This window comes from Mesocricetus auratus, unplaced genomic scaffold, assembly GCF_017639785.1.
Source record: "Mesocricetus auratus isolate SY011 unplaced genomic scaffold, BCM_Maur_2.0 Super-Scaffold_100024, whole genome shotgun sequence".
Classification (NCBI taxonomy): domain Eukaryota; kingdom Metazoa; phylum Chordata; class Mammalia; order Rodentia; family Cricetidae; genus Mesocricetus; species Mesocricetus auratus.
The window spans coordinates 1,919,153-1,936,899 of record NW_024429205.1 but is presented as its reverse complement, the minus strand read 5'-3'; the positions used below and the strand labels follow the sequence as shown (position 1 = coordinate 1,936,899).

General features: G+C 43.9%; 1 protein-coding gene across 26 annotated transcripts in view; it reads left to right on the top strand.

The window, feature by feature from the left end:
• Positions 1 to 17,747, top strand: part of Myt1l (myelin transcription factor 1 like) — a 380,106-nt gene that overhangs the window by 267,085 nt on the left and 95,274 nt on the right. For all 26 annotated transcript variants that reach the window (XR_005870745.1, XM_040730678.1, XM_040730677.1 and 23 more), the window contains one exon: positions 3,922 to 4,286. Coding sequence is in view for 25 of the 26 variants with exons in the window: in XM_040730678.1 (XP_040586612.1) it covers positions 3,922 to 4,286 (365 nt within the window). In the remaining variant the exon portion in view is untranslated. The remainder of the gene's footprint in view (positions 1 to 3,921; positions 4,287 to 17,747) is intronic.

The following is a 17,747-nucleotide window of genomic DNA, read 5'->3' as shown; positions in this document are numbered from 1 at the left end:
CCTGCACACGTTATGAGGCTACTATGTTAGATGCTGCAACTCAGAAGCTAAAGAGTCAACAGAATACATATTCCCCTGGAGAATAGTAAAGGCATCATGTGACCTGTGACCCCACTAAGGCATGGTACACTCTCATCCTTCACCAACAAGGACATAATGGGTTGTCCCTGAGTGTCCCCTGGGTACCTACCACCAGGCAGGTTCCGCTAACCCCTCAGAGAAGGCACACAACTGGTGAGGCTAAACCATGTGAGTCAAAGGATTAAAGAATGAGTCGATGCGTTTTACTCTAGATAGCAATCGCTCTTGGATAGGCTCTGCATGTGGAACATGAGGAGAGAAGCCAAAGATATTAACTGTAGCCCTGGCTTCATGGATGCTTCAAGCACTTTTGTCACTAATTCCCCTCGGCTTTTTCAGTCTGAGAACTGCGATTTTGTTTGCCATTTGCAAAAACATGAATGTGTTGATGGACAGGAGTCCAACTGTGGTGGTTCACAGTACTCCAAGTGCATAGGTGAGGGCAAAACTTCTCTCCTCCTCCTCCTCCTCCCAAGGTGATGCCCATCAGCAGAAGCTGCATACACAACATGAGTTTGGCAGGATCCACACCCCAGACACAGTCCCAGAGTTTCTCCAGGTCTCTGGTGACCTGAGCAGGCTCCCGAGTCAGCTTCTAACATAGGGTGAAATGTGTCTGGACTCAGAATTTGTTGTCACATTAAGAGTGGACACCAGGAACTGGCAGTTAGTGGGAGAAGTCAAGGAGTTTGCATATGGCTGAGGTGGGACTATTCTCACTGTGCCTTAAGGACACAGAGAAACCAGAGCAACAAACAAAATGAACTGGCAAGAAGGGTTAGTGTTTGAGGCCAGTGAATCCTACAGTTATCACACTGCACCCACATTTTCAAAAAAAGCCATTCAAAATATAAGTGTACTGGAAGGCTGAAGCCTACACTTAAATAATGTGTGCCAATAAAGAAAATGGTCACCGTAGGAATTCACCCTAAATGACCTCAAACATTAGGGCTGTGAAGGTCTAACAGTAATTCGTCATGTAGCTGGGTAAACTTGGGCCTTGCAATGTTTACAAGGCATAAGTGCCTTAGCACTCAGACACATGCATGAGGGGCCTATTACTGGCTTGGGATTATCCTAAGTTCTTGTCTTCTCAAATAAAAGAATTTGGCCAAGAGATATGGATAGTTTAGGAGCAGAGTCAATGCTTTTCAGACAGCAAAGATAGGGCTGATGAGAGGGCCTGGAAAATAATAACATTTATGGAGGTAAGATGGCTTTCTTTTTCCTTCCAAGATAGTGAGCCAGACAGATCTCCATTTTAGGCTGTTTCTTCCTATGGTCCTCTTGAAAGGCCCACGAGTACATGAAAGCAACAATGTAGATGGTATTATAATAAACCCCGAGTCTTTTGAGGCTGCAGACCCTTCTTTGGTGTGCATATATGGCAACTGGGAACATCCTTGATATCTTAGTTTATAATCTATCAGGCAGAAACTGAGGGTAGCATCAGGGTATCTTAACCATAAGGGGCCATCTGACCATCTGGAGACACAGCCATCAAGATATGATCACATGTCAATGAGAGCAGAGGATATTATATATCATTTTGCAGCAAATACTGTCACAGGCTGAGGACCTAATCTGAGCCAGGCACTGAACTCACCTCATGTTTATTTTTTTACATTTCATGATTAAAGTACCAGTGTCAGATAGACACTTTTCTTTTTTGGTGACTCTGAGGTACAAAGTTTAACATCTATCCAAAATGATTTGACTCATAAGCCCTGCCCACAGACAAGCTCCAGTCACCATGTCATGCAGCCTGACTTCAACACCCACCCTCAGCTCTGTTCATAAGAGGTTGGAGCCTATTATTGCCATGGGGTCTCAGAGTGCAGGGGAGGCTCCCTTGGACTGTAGTGTGCTGTATCTCTGCAGTCAGCCATCGGGCCATCCTCCTCAGTGCCTGGTCTGTTCCACTGCCTGATTACCACACAGACATTCCTTTACTGGCCATCTCCAGCCTCACATCAGTTCATCATCCGAGCAGCTTACCATGACCTTTCCAACACACAAAGCCAATGGCATCAGAAACTGTCTGCGAGAGCTCAGATAGAGCCCCACAGTCCACGGCTCCTGCCTGGCACATCACACGGTCCTCCTTATCTTCCTCCCTCGCCCTAATGTCTCTCAGCTCCCCGGGGCTTATGTTTCAGTTTTCTGAACTACATTGTGCTTTCTCTTACATTCATATTGTTTGCAGTTTATTTTTGATGTGTGTTAAAGTGTCTTTTTCTCTGCTAGATGGCACTTTCCTACTCTTCAAAGTTCTTCTCAGAATAACTTCTTTCTGGTGGTCTTCCTGGCGTTTGACTGTCTGCCCCTTGGATACGGTGCCCTCCACATATTGTATGAGAGGATTCACCACCCTTAATTCATTCATTTGATCTGAATTGGTTCAGTGCCACAATGGCCAAGTGTTTATTGTATAGCACAGTGAGGGATTAGAAATGATAACCACTGACATGTCAAAGTCATTATTGGATCTCAGCCCTGTCCCTTTCTATCAACATCTGATAAATAGCACAGGATTTCCATAGGATAACACTGGATGACCAAGATCTGTGATCGTGTCACCATTCCTAGTTTCCAAACTGAGTGTCTTCGTTAGGGTTTCTGTTGCTGTGAAGAGACTCCATGACCACAGCAAGTCTTCTAAAGAAAAACATTTAATTGGGGTAGGTTACAGTTCAGAGATCTAGTCCATTATCGTCATGGCAGGTGGCAATGGTGGCATGCAGTCAGTCATGGTGCTTAAGAGTTCTACATCTTGGTCACAGTTGCAGCCGAAGCAACTGTGTGCCACACTGAACATAGCTTTAGCAAAGGAGATCTCAAAACCCACCAACACACTGACACACTTCCTCCAACAAGGCCACACCTCCTAATAGTGCCACTCCCTATGGGGGCCATTTTCTTTCAAATCACCACACTGAGTCAGCCCAAGTCTGAAGAAATCTTCTATTTGTACTGACTAGTTAAAAGGAAAAGTCAAGTGACATTCTAAACACATGCATTATTTCCCATAGCATTTTTGTATCTCCCTCTGCTCCTTAAGCACATACAGGCTTTCCAGGAAGAAAAAAAAATAAAACTAAACAGGCAACACAGTTTGGAGAATCATCTTTTCTCAGGGAAAGAATATAAGCTCAGCTTGGAGGGAGAGTCTGACCCAAATTCATCTTGATTTAATGGCCACTTCCCGCAATCCCAAAGTCATTCTCTGGGAGCTAGGGGTGGAAATGACATTGTCTAAGGCTGACAGTGACCAGCCTTTAAACATGGCAGAAGCTATCATCAACATCTGTGGTTTTGTCTGCTTCTAGTAGGCTTTCACATCTGAGGATAATATTGTGTCTTCAAAATATACAGACCCAAGTACTTTTAGAGGATGCACATCCTATATTTCTATAAATCAGTATAGGTTAAAATGATGTGCATAAAACATATATGTAAACATCATGTGTGATATAGATATAGTAAAATATTTAGTAATTTGAGTCTGAACTTTCACCTGCCTGAGAAGCATCTGGCGAAAGGGTTTTATAACCATCCTCCTTAACTAAGGTCTCTATGCCATTTGGAATCACAGCAATGGTGAGATAGAAGAGTCCAATTACATGCTAATGGTAGTTAAACAAATGCAAGCAGTACTTCGATGCCATGTCGTTTTCATTAGCAGAACTGTTATGTGAGAGAACAGTATTATCCTGGCCCTTTGAGTTTGCATGGTGACATTTATTATGCTCAATCCCAAATATCTGCAAGGCAGCCCGTTGCTCTGATATCCAGTCAGTAACACCAATCTCTTTCTCTGCCTTTTTTTGTTATCATCAGTGTATATGGTTGTCCCTTGGCTAAAAAAAGGAAAACGCAAGATAAACAGCCCCAAGAGCCTGCTCCGAAGCGAAAACCATTTGCAATGAAAGCAGATAGTTCCTCAGTAGACGAGTGCTTTGAGAGCGACGGCACTGAAGACATGGATGACAAGGGGGAGGACGAGGAAGAGGAGTTCTCCGAGGACAACGATGAGCAAGGGGATGAGGATGATGACGACGAAGAGGTGGATCGGGAAGACGAGGAGGAGATCGAGGAGGAAGATGACGACGACGATGATGATGAGGATGGAGATGATGTAGAAGAGGAAGAGGAGGAAGAGGAGGAAGAAGAGGAAGAGGAAGAAGAAGAGGAAGAAGAAAATGGTAATCTTTAAATACTAACAAAACCTAGGCCACGGTTTGGGGTCAGTTTTCTGTGTGAATCTTCTAGTGTTAAAATCCTTGGCGTCCTAACAATTCCAGGACTAGGGTTTCTCAACACCAAATGGATAGACTGCCTGCGTGAACGTAAAGTTTGCCTCAAATGATCCCTTTATCATCCAGGCTTCAGATTTCTGTCAAATTGTTATTTAGATTGGTTGTCATGGCAACTCGCTGAGATATTTGTGGCGAAATGTAGGAAGAAATCTAGTCTAGCGTGTCTGGTGTTTAAGTTATCCTGTCCGAGAGGCACTATTGACTGACTCAAGCATGGCTGTTGGCATAGCCCTAACCTCCGTGCCTCCAGTGTGTGAGCTGGGGAGGAAGATTCTATCTGTTGCTAGTGAAAGTCATCCTTTGATGACTGTCACGTGGCTGGAATGAAAACAGCTACTACTTTTAATGGAAATGGTTGGGGGATTGGCTGTGTGCTTCATGTTTGAGAACCAGGTTTCTAGTCTAAGGCAGAATACCATGAGTTGCTCAAGCAAAGTGTAAGCTTACTGTGTTGTGTATGGGTTGCTTCCATAATGCAATCGAGAGGATTCACTTTTGTGTCCAGTTTTCTATTAGCCCACGACTCAAAACTATGATTTTTGAACCCTATCCTAAAAATCCCTTCTGGGAAGAAGTGATGATTTTCTCATGATCCTAGATATAGCTTTTTTTGACTTGGGGTTTGTCTCATAGAAATACTAAAAATGATGGTAACGTGATGAGAATACTTTTTTCTCACCCTTGTTCCTTGGGCTAAAAACATCTTCAAAAACATTAATTCTGAAACAGCTAACTTCCAGGTACAAAACCATTATCTCATCTATAGGAGGGAACACACCAACATGTTTAGATCATGCAAGTGAACCAGGCATCACTACTCCTATGCACAGGCATAAATAAGCATACCTCATTCCAAAGTCATGACCATTTGTGTTAGAAAGCACGAACTTTATTGGACAATCCTACTTTGTTACAGAGGTTTAAAGTTACTATGTTAACAATTTGCTACTCACATTTTTCCTGTGTTCTTTCATATGGTATTACAGAATGCTTAGCAAGGAGAAGTTTAACAAATTACATCATAGCCCATGCCAATAACTATTGCAAATGCTGCCCAGTGTGCTTTGGACAAATGTACTGATGTCACTAATGAGCATCTAAGAATTAACTCATAGCCCTATGAAATGAAATGTGTGGAAAGATGTAGAGGAGACCAGTTAAGCAAATATTTAGGGACACAATATCAGCTGTGTGCAATCCTAAATGATATCTTAGCTGTCAGGGCTGATGAGTGATTTGTATCTTGGCTGTGTGTCATCATTGCAATTATAAGAAATACTCTTGCATATTCTCATCGTTGTTGGGAAGCAGGAGACACTAGTGTTCAGGGTTACAAACATTCAGTATGCACAGAGTCTTGTCCAAATTTAGAATCTGCTCCACTTTTTAAGCTTAAATTCTTTAGTTTGGTTTGCTTGGGGGTCAGAATTTAGGTAATCTACCTTCACGTATGCAAAGGGACATGCTTGGAAGTACACAGAAGTCTTACTGAAATGTGTAACAATGTGGCCACACAGGCTTCAGCTGTTCTGGCTTCAACACCTAAATCCTGGGTGCATAATGGGCTCAGCAGCAAATCAGAATCAGGAGATTTTAGCTGGAGTGTTTCAAACAACTGAACATCACCAGCAGACATAGGACAGAATCACCAAACAAGCAACTCCATAATAACCACACAGGCCCCAGATGTTTACATATCAAGCACACCTGGCTTGGCACCTACTCAGACATGCCTCACGTGCTGAGTATAACCAGTGTGTGGAAGCAGAACCCTGTCAGAAGGGAGCAGGGCAGCCCCAGAGATGTAGTCAGCCACCGAGGTGCTCTTTTCAGAACATCTGCTCCCCAGATAAGCACCTTCTACAGTCACCTACCAGGTGAGTTACAAGACCCTTTGAGTTATTGAGGAGGAGCTTGGCACATGACCTGTTGTGAGACTAGCTTGTGTGACCCCAGTGAGGCAACATTCTTACCCTTGCCAACATCCTTGGTAGAGAGTAAGGCCCTTTGCCCCCTTGCAAGCCCTCTCCATGTGCTTCCCAGACACAGGCACTGCTGGTGTGGAGGATCATCCTCTGTGGTTCTGACTGTTGTGGTTGCTCTGGAGGGGATGCCAAAGGTTTGTTTGGTTCCCCAGATCTTTGACCAACAATGAACCACACTATCAGCCCAGCTCTATGAGCCCAGTTCATGGAGAATCCCTCAGAAGCTTCTGGTGTGGAGAGAAGTCTTCACTGAAGAGCATGTGAACTTGTGTTCCAAGACACAGTTTAACTAGCATCATATAGTCATGTCTTAGTGTTTTTATATTATAGGTATTTCATAACAAACAGGCCAGGGTTGGGAATCTCCATCAAAGGAACTCCAGAGCTTTGTTGACAGATCAGCTATCTTCATGATCAGACTCTTACCTGTGCTTACATTGCTAAAGTGAGGTTTGAGAGGCAGAAATCCACCAGGCTCCTGTTTTCATATCCTCACTGTGAACACCCTATTTTTAACCATACTGTGGATGTCAGTGCCCAAGCGTCTATCAATAAATACAGTCCTGTTACCAGTTAGCTCTACCACACATCTGGAAAGCACAGTGAACGCAAGGTTCCTGCAGTACACAAAGCCACCTTTTTTAGTGCTAGTCACTATCCTGAGGTTTTTGTCTTTGTGTCCCCTTGGTCGACATCAGAACCCCATCACAGGCTGAGGCTGTAGCAGTCTCCTCTAAGGTTGGCTGTGCCTCATTCCTGCCATACAGGTATAGACCGTGACCTCAAGTGAGAAGCAAGGAGGACCGAGAGCCTCATGGGGACAACTTCAGCAGCCCATGTTGAAGCATGATTTGGATACAACTTAGACAAATGCCATAGTGGAGCAGATGGTGTCCAGCATGCGAAGTCGGGGCAGTGATATGGGGTAGGGTAGAAATGTGAAATGGCATCAGCCTGACGACCAGGCAAGAAACCTCAAGTTACCTGTGCTGATAACTGCGTCCACCCAGCAATCACTTTCTCTTGACTATAATTTGAAATGTGTCTATTTTGTTTCACATAGAACGCATTTACGCAGATCGAGTTATTACTAAATGAGTCCACCACATGTAGAAGAAACACTATTTAGAACATAGGAATTGAGTATTTCATTTCCAGGATCTTTGAGCATGGCAATGACACATAAACCAAATGGGCCTGACACTGAATACCCTTTGAGTACATGTATTTACAAAAATTGTATGTTTCATAAAGTGGATAAATCACAGGCTAGTCTCTTCCATAGTCTTATTTTCAAAATACATAGTGAAAAAGAATAATAATTATCCAATTCCATGTTTATTAAATAATAACTATCCATCCTCAAGGTGAGCTACCACTCTGTGGCCATAGAGTCTTTATTTGCATATTTGGTACATACTATGGTTAAAAGTCTTTCGGGATCCCTGTGATGAGAAATACAAATTCACTGCATCGATAAAACATATAAGGTGTGGTTTATCTTCACAGTCCATCCCCCCAAAAGAATAATCATTTAAAACAACATATGCAGATAGACAAATATATTTTACATATACATTTATGCATGTCCTTTTGTGCCCATGTTTCACCTCCCCATAAAAAGGAAGATAAAGTCTGAGGAAGAGCTAGGCAGTGTGTGATCTACATTAAATAAAACCAAACCACTACCCTCCTTATCTTTAAATGCTCCACTGCAGCAACTGCTAAAATGATGTCTACTTCTGGCATCTCGGGACTGCCCTAAGCACTGTCCCCACAATCACCGGGTGAATCGGTGCAGGTGGCACTTCAGTTAGGGTTACTTGGCCTTCATATCATATCATTTTGCAGCCATGGGTGTGGTATCCTTGCAAGCTCATTCTGGGGAGTGGATGGTTGTGAATTCTGATATTAGGAACTTTCTCTACTATGCCTGACAGTTGCTCCAGGCCAGTCAGAATGGAAACACATGGTGTGGAGGCAAAGTGGGAAGAGCTGCTTTTCTTAGAGCAATGCAGCTTCCTCTGCTGTCCCTGAAGTAACTGGGGGACTGGCGGTCCACACCTACAGATTCTGATTGGGGACCCTGTTCTCCCAGCCCTTACTGTGAAACCACAGACCTGTCCATGAGACTGTCTTCACTGAGATGATCCCACTCTTCAGTAAGTCCGTTTCAAAGGCCACAGTGTGTGAATTTCTACTCACAGAAGCATCTTTCTAATTGCAAGATTTCCCAGGGTGTTAACAGACCGATGTGCACGGCCCCCAGCTGTACTCATGTCCTGATCTGGGTGAGGCAGTGTCTAGTGTGATCATGAGGGAAGGGGATAAAGGTGCTGAGCTCTCTGCACTGAGGCCTCACAACTCCCCTGCCTCCCCTTAGGGCGCTGCTCTCCATATTGATTAGCCAATTATCCTTCTGTATATTTCCCAGGGACAGGTCCCTGATGAGGGAAGCAGGCTGAAATGCAGACAGACTGTGAAAATCAGAATTAGCCAGCCAGTGTTCTACTGCAGTCAGCAGAAAAAGCAATGAGTTCTGAGACCAGCGCAGCACAGAGATGATGCGTTTAGTATGCAAGGTTTCACCTGAGGAAGGCTGTGGTCACAGTTGGGAGAATGAATATGGGTGGATTTTATCTTCTTAAAATTAACCTTCCCAACACACACAAAAGTCTTCTGTGGGAATGCAAGTGTGCTGAGGTAGATCGTGCTGTGGCATGAGAATAAGAAAGCCTTTAGCCTCAAGTAGGGTCTTTCTAACTGTCCATAATAATAATTTTAAAAAAAAACCCTGCTCCATGTCAACTAGTTTTTGATGTGATAATATATTACATCAAACTTCATGAATGGTTGAGTATATTGAGGCAAATCAGAGACTGTAATGAAAATGTGATGCTTCCTACCCTTAAGATGCAAACATGTGTGTGAGATGCAGGAGGCTAGCCTTTTCTACAGCAACGACAGCAGGATGCCACACAGCTTGTTTTAAAGTCCACTGGAGAGAATCAGCAATGCATTTAGTGTGTCTTGTTCATTTATTTTTTACCCTAAGTGCTGTGTGGTCACAGTGAAACATGGCACCTGGGGCTGGGGGTAGGGTGACCCAGCTTTGCCCATGCCACTCATCTTGAGGAGGTCATCTAGCCTTCTCAAGAAATAAGACTCACCCCTTGACTCTTTCCCTGCTTTGCTCTGCAACATAAAGCAGGCACAGAACACAAAAAAGCTTTATAAGTCTGAGCTGTTTGCAACTATGATGTTGCAGCCAAGATCAAAAATGACTGTATGACAAGCTCCCCTGCATTTACTAGGGTCCGGCATCACTCTAGAACTATAGGTTTGCCTACCTGAAACACTGACCCAGTCATGCTGCAAGCCTCTCCTGTCCTGGGGCCAATCAATGCTCAAGATCATCCCCATTGGCTCCAAAGTGGGAAGAGAGTTCCAGAGAGACAGGCAGTGAGGACAGTGCTGTCAGGACAAGCTCTCAGGATGCCTGACTGTAGTCTCAAACAGGACTTGTGCGTCCTGTATACTCAGAGGGTACTGGGCTAGCTGAAGCTTTTCTTTGTGTTAAGAGAAGGCATTTATGACTTGTGTCTTGACATAGTATGAGTATGCCCTGGCCTTATCCCATCCTCTGTGTCCACTTTCTCACACACTACATTGGCCATGGGAGTCTTGGCTTTCCCGGAGCCTTGAAGAGCTGGCATTTACTGTTTCTCAAACTCCTAACCTGTGGCAGACAGAGATCTCCTTCCTCGCCGGCCTACTCTGACTTCCCTGCATTCCCATCCAGTCTTGACTGTTCTTCACCGCGTGCAGCACACTGACATCACAGTGTGTATTCACACTCTGTCTGCTCTGTTTTCACCAAGTGCAACTCCCATGACTACAACGATACTGTCTTTTTGCTTCATTGTTGAATTCTAAATGTGACCTACAGATACATGTCAATGTGTATAACCCTCCACCCAGTATACCAGGACTGGCTTATGCAAAATGTGGCAACCGTAACACTTATCTTCAGTTTGGTGAAAAGGCTGAGCTGATGCCCTTCCCATGGGCTCTACCTGTTTCTGTTTAATGAGGAATCCTAAAGTGGCAGCATTTAATTGGGGCTAATGAGTGGCTGCTAGTACTCCACAGCTAGCTCTCCATCCTAGGCACTCAGTATTCTCTCTGAACCTTAGGTTCCTGGGCCAGACTATTTCTGCGAGGGGTATGTTCCACTGGCCAAATGAACTGCCAGCACTTAAGCATCTTGGGGAGTGTAAGGAGTGTCTAGCTTCTTATTTCCTTTTAGAGGAAAATATGAACTCTAAGACAATGTCAGGAACCAGGACCATTTCTGAGTAGGCGACTCAGCGGGTGGTGTCGCTCCAAGGAGGGTATCACAAACAGGCAGTTATGAGACAGTCTGTGTTCCCTTGGTACTGATTTGGTAAGCAATGCAAGACTATGTCAGACCATGTTCAGAAGTAACGGAGGCCCTGGCCATGCCACAAGTTGGATTGATTTATATGGTTGGATTGACAGCAAAGCACACACAGCCACGGGATAAACAAAATCAAACACTGAGCGTGCTTATCTTCAGACAAAGAGCTCAAGTTTTCAATGTGCAGACACTGGCGGGATTGAGAATAAAGTCAGAGCAACACAGCTTTCAGAAAAGAGGCTGGAAAGTCACTTGTAGCAATTGTGTGTGGCACATCAAAACCAGGCCACCATATTTAGCAGCAACAAAACCAGAGGCTCGTAGGGGAGGAGCTGCTGTAGAGCAAGGGAGCAGGAGCTCTGGAAAATTGCACCTGTGTCCAGGGCTCTCTCCTGTATGCTCCAGTGCTACAGTCCCCAGATACCTTCTGTTTGTCCTGCTGTCGGCATCTCCTCTTTTCATACAGGTGGGGATAGGGAGACTCCTGGGGTGATAGCAGGTGGTCCTTGTTGGGTGGGATCAACCTGTACCCTCAAAACCTTTAGTCTTGAGAGGCAAAGGCTTTAAGAGTGGAACCTAGAAGCAGGCAGCATCTTCCCCTTCAATGAAGTGGTCAGACATAGATGGATTGTGCTGTCAGCTTCTGAAACCCTAGGTCTGTAAATGTCTCACCCACACAGTTAATGTATGGGGAGGAATCACTACCAAGAGGTCCTTTTTACATTTGTTCTTAAAAGGTCTCCCCCCAACCAAATAAACTTCACTGACAAAAGGAAATCAGATGCAAGTATCAGTCATTGACGTTCAACAACTTTCAGGAGAGAATGCATTTTAGTACTATCTGAAAACAAAACTTCAGTGTCCCCCCCAAGGCTCATTGCCCAGGTGTCCCCTCCTATCCCACAGCACTCACATCTCTTCTGTGGCCCTGTTAAGGACATTGCTCATCTGGGAACTACAACTTTTGGCGTTGGGGGTGTGGAGAAACCGTTGTGTTTAAAAAAAAAGGCCTGTGTTTGAAATAATCCTGTTCTGTAATCTTCAGGCTATCTACAGGTGCTGAAAAGTAACAGACATATCTATAAAGAAAAATCTGGAGATGATGTAAAAATCAGGAAGAAGCTGGGAACACTATGCCATGTTGATGACAAATAGGGTACCTGCCTTTCTCCAAATGTGATTTAAGAACTTCCCCATGTTCTAGCAGAAGGATTCTAGTAGCTTGATGTTAGTTCTTCTATGAGTATAAAATGCTTCTTACAACATCAGTAGCAAAGCAAACAGCCACACTCTTAAGTAAGGTGTAATTAGGAAACAGGGCAGTTGTGACTATGGTGGCCACAGTTAGTACCATCTGTCTATCATGTCTCTCTGTCCCATGCTCACCTGAAGACCCATTGATCTGCCCAACAGGAGGGGCACTTGGAGGCAGGGTGCTGAGATGCTGGGGCTGAGTTAAGAGAAGAAGTGTGTCCAGAATCTATTCTGCCCCCTGCTACAAGAATACCAAGAGGGTTGTCCCTGCCCCCTTGAACTCAGAGTCTGGGGTTCTTAAAGCAGAAGCAGTGGGATAGAGGACAGCTTCCCTCCTACAATCCAAGGAGATGCCAAACATGCTGCAGTGTGCCTGAGGCTGAGGTGGCAGAGGGAAGGCCAGAAAGGAGAGGTATGGTGATCCTAACATGGTCTGAAGGGTGTGTGTGTGTGTGTGTGTGTGTGTGTGTGTGTGTGTGTGTAGTTCCTGGGGTTATAGTCAGCAAAATCATGGACAGTCACAATCTACCCAATGCTAGCCTCTTTAAGTGCATTTCACCTGCTTTCCTATGTCACTTGGTTAGCCCATGACTGTCTTGGCTATCCATCCAGAGTATAGGCCTTATCTAATTTTCTAATCTCTTGCAATGGCTATGCTTCATTTTAGAATGTCCTAGGAGATTGACTCTGCATCTGTCTTTGAGAGAGTTGTCAGAGTTGCTCAAAAAGGGAGGGAAGACCTACTCTGAATGAGGTTCTGGGGACATCTCATAGGCTAGAGTACTGGATTAAACTATTCAAAGTAAAAAGTACGACAAACAAAAAGCCAGATGAGTTCCAGCACCCTCTGCTCTTTGGTTCCTAATTTGCAAAGGTTCCTACCTGCATGCTCTCACCACTATGGAGTCTACCAACCTTCTCTCTCATAAAAGGCTGAATCATCTTAGTAATGAGTCAAAACAAATCCTTCCTCCCTTACCATGAAGCATGTGGTCATAGCAATGAGAAAAAAATAATACACCCTTCCACACAAGAATGTACCCAAATTGTATTACTCAAGACATTGGCCAGTGGCAGGCTAGCTGAGCTGGTAACTCCGGCACAAGTCTCAAAGGCTGGTAATTGAAATATGTCCTCAATTCAAGACAGGCTAGAGAGGAGTATCGGAGGGAGAGAATGCCAGAAGGCAGAGCTGAGAATAGCAATAGTCACCTGGAGGTGGTGGGGCACACAGCAGAGATCTGCCTCGTCTGATGAGAAGGATGTGGGTGTCTAGCTGCTAGTCTGCACCAAGCCCACTGGGTTCCTCTTCCAAGAAGACTGCAGTCTGGTTGCTATGGAAACAAGCAGTGCAGAAGACTGGAAAAGCAATCATGCACAGCAACCCAGTATGGTCTCTGAGTTCTGTCACTTGAACACACACACATGTGACTTGTGGCTGTCTGTGGTTGCCTTTCAGAAGCGGTAGCTACTGAAGAACCTTTCTTGTGGTCTCTACAAGGATCAGGAAAGACAGACAGACCTCTGTCACCATAAGACTGGGCTTTGGGTCCTGAATTCTGTTGCCTAGACTCACACACAGAGAGACACACAGACACAGACACACCCTGCTCTTTACTGCCCATGAGATGTGATGTGGGTGTGTATAATGTATATGCATGTGGCTTGATCAGTACCAAATATTGAAAGAGTTGTATATCAGACATGCTTTTTAGAGACAAACTACAGCAAAACCAGTGTATGAAGTTCCAGCCATTCTAGGAAAACCTCCCAACTACGTGATTCTGTCTGTGTAGAATAAAATCTTCCTAACGGTCAGACTCAAAGGAGGTGAGTTGTGGCAGTAGCATTTTTAAAGACTTCACAGGAATAAAAACCACATGTGTAACAGTAGTTAATAATGAATGTGGTGGATGGCTGGTCATCACATGGGTAGATCTCCTGGGCTCAGCCACAAAAACACCTCTACGTCTAGGCTCATTCCCGCCCATTGTGAGTGGATCAGCCCAAACATCTCCGATTTCCACTCTCATATGAAAATTCTGGGATTCAGCAGGGAGCACCTGGGCCTGGACAGGGTGAGAGATGGCCCCTGGTTTCAGCCTGGCCCTGGGGTCTGTGTGAGATCAATACTATGGAGGGGATACAGTATTCTATCCTCTTTACGCACCTTGGTATTCATGTTCCTATTGTTTACTTGGAACACAAACCTGAATTTATTTTCTGGAAAATGCTTTGTTCATCACAAACACATCCCTCTTCTTTGAGAGAACATTACTCACTAGACAGAAACAAGTAATATTGACTTCTGAACGTGTTGTGATCTGGAATATTTGTACCATATTTCTAGTCCCTGACTGGCATAGAAAATTCTAGACCATTTGCCAAAACCCATCATTTTATGATGGAGTCTTTTCAATGCTAGCCTCAGCAGAAGCACAGCTCAGTGGTGAATTGTCTGAATATGGAAAACCAGACATTGAATTCTAAATGCTTACCATGACATTCTAGGCAAGGCTGAGACAGAACATGTAGTTAGAAGCTGTTTGCTGGTGAGGTGGAGCCTGTTTCCTTCTGTTAGCCCGCATATTTAGGGTTTGGCTTTAGGGGATGCCTTGAAATGGTTAAACACTGGTAACTCCAGGAATTCTGTGAACCTGTAAGGATTTTTGCCCTAAATATCATTTCCTCAGCCATTTCCACATTTGCTGCTGTCACTCACGGAGCCTCAGATGACACTGAGCATTAGCAACTTGAAGAAAGGAAAAAAGTCAGCAGGCTCTGCCTTCATATTGCATTCACTGTCTGTTTCCAGATGCCATCCTAGAACAGGCGAGTTTCTCCAGGCATCTACTTGGCGAGACAAAATACTAGAAAACAATACCACCCAGGCCAGGCACTAGAAATACACATAGATCGCATGCCTCAGTCTGGGGTTTGTAGGAACTTGCCAGGAGGGGCCAGGAAGATAATTATCCCTGCCATACAGAAGAGCTCATTACGATTCTTGAGAGGTCACTGTCCTTGCACACTCACTAAGTAGCAAGAGAGTGATGGGGCCAGTTGCATAACTTCCAGCTTCATTTCTGCCTCAATGGCCACCAGAGCGTCTGCAGTCTTCTCCCAGCGCACTTCCCCGTAAGAAGCAGGCCTGCCACACATGCTGGAGAATGCCTGGCACTTTTCTGGTACTCGGGCAGGGAAGGGACTCAGTTCCTCAGTTTCACGGGCCAGCATGGCTGGGGTAGTATAGAGAAGCTTATCCATTTTTTTTTATCTTCTTAGGAAAAGGTGACATAGATTGGTCACTCCTTAGCCATGTCACATGGAAAGCGGTTCAGGCAAAGCAAACAAGCAACTGAGGACAATCGTGAGATTAGCAAATGGAGAATCAGCAGCGTAACATCTGCCACATTTGCTGAGGAAGGCTCCGAGAACCTTGTCCTTTTCCAGAGCAGAATTCATGTTTGAACTTATATACACAAACAGTGATTAGGTGGATTATTTTTTGGCCTGGTTATTATGTTCAGTGACTTCCTTTTGTGTGTGCCTGTGTGGATGCACATGTATGTGCAGGTGTACCTGAACATTGCATATCCATATGGCAGTCAGAAGACAACTTAAGGTATCTTCCTCTCCTATTTCCCACCGTATTTTTTTAAGACAGGGTCTCTCATTGAACTTGAGATCAATGATTAGGCCAGGCTGGCTGGCTAACCACCAGATTCCAGGAATCCTCCTGTCTCCACTTCCCCAGGTGTTGAGATTATAGGCATATGCCACCACATTTGGCTTTTATGTGGGGTTGGGAATCAAATTCACATTTTTGTTCTTGCATGGTAAGTAATTTATCAGTTGAATTTCCACATGGGGGCAAGAAAGGACTTCTTCAAACTATCCTTAGACCTTCACACATATACTGTGGCACAAGTACCTACATGTAGTCAAGACACACACATAAAGTGTAATTTTTAAGTTTTTAAATCTTTCAACTCCTGGCACATATTTCCATTTCCAAATCATGGCTTACATATTCATCAGATTGACACTCTGTATATAGGTAATGGTGACAGTTACCCAAAACATCATAGTTGCTATGTATGGGTAGAACAGCTTTGTCATTCCCAAGGATGATCTAGTTATCTAGCCCATGAACATAACAAGGTGCATAAATCAAAAGGAAAAATATTTTAAAAATCACGCTTCCAAAGAGCCATGAGAACAAGATGCACTTGCATTCAAAAGCTGAGCTGCCAGCCAACAGCAAGGTGTGCATCTGTGATTAGCCTTGCCACATTTGTGATTATGTTTGCTAGTGCTAGTTTCTTTCATTTTGCTGCTCTTTGATGACAATTTTATCCTTATAACAAGGGAAATGGTTCAGGCAGAGTGTGGTGAAATGAAGAGGTTTGTGTCCTCAGAGAGACAGAATCAAGTTCACACAGCAAGTGTTGCTGATGTTTGGAGAGTGGGTCAGAGCCTAAATATCTGTTGACTCCAGGTGGGATGTTATTTTCAGTTACTGCTATATTGAGCTCCAAATCTCCTTTTGCTAACATGAACCTTTTCTGCATGAAATCCATACTGAAAGCACCAGAGGTTCAGTATCTCAGCTTTAGTCAGCTGGTGTTTGCAGCTAGTCGATTTGCCTTATTCCTCCAAATCATTATCAAACTCTGAAAGTTCTCTGGCATTTGAATCATGAAAACAAAGGACAGATGTGAAATGGCACCCGTTAACCACCCAACCAAAGGGGAATGCATTTGAAAACTCGTTTATTATTATCTATGTTTCGCAATGCAGATGAAAGCAATTGTGCAGAGTTGTGAATAGAAATTCAAATCCAGACTTCTCTCTAAGTGAAAGCCAAATGGGTTTCTGATGAAACAGAGGGGTTTACGTCATGCTTAACATGGACTTTTAGAAAGATTTCCTCTGAGTGTATATTGAGGCTGAGTATATCTTATTCAAGTTTCTTCATGCTGATGAGATGGGTGAATATATTATCACCATCGGTCAAATGAAATGTTAGATTATGAGTGTGATGGTTGACCAGTCCCCTCTGATCCAGGGACATGTGGTCACTGTACATGCCTAACTTGTCCATATAGGAAGTCTTTGTCCTCTTCCTTCCTCACGTTCATTGTGGAGCTCCTGCCACTTCACTGTGGACCTCTCACTACATTGACTAGAAGCTATCACATACATACTTCTCAATTCAGGGTTCTTATGACCAGGAACTTCCTAAGAGGTTGTACTTCCTGTGTGGTTTCAGAAGTCTGAGGTTGTCTTCTGTACTGCCTAAATATGATAGGAAATGAACCACTTAAAGGGGATTATGGAGAACCTCTAAGTGTTAGCAAAAAGCAAAGTTCAAGAATTTTTAGAAAGCTCAGTGATGTTAGAGATGTAATTGGCAGGCCAATTGTTGGCTGTGAATACAGCCAATGAAGGTGGTAAATTACAGCGTTAAAGACAAAAATGTATATTTTCACATTATATTTATTGTATTTAGTGACTAACTTTAGGATTAACTAAAGGAGTTTATAGATGTCTGTGAATATCCTAAGTGGCCCCCTACTCTTTAACACAATTCATTTGCTTTATGTTTTTATTTTCTACCCAGCAGCAGATGTCTTATAAGGTTCCCTTCTAGGCCAAGTAGGA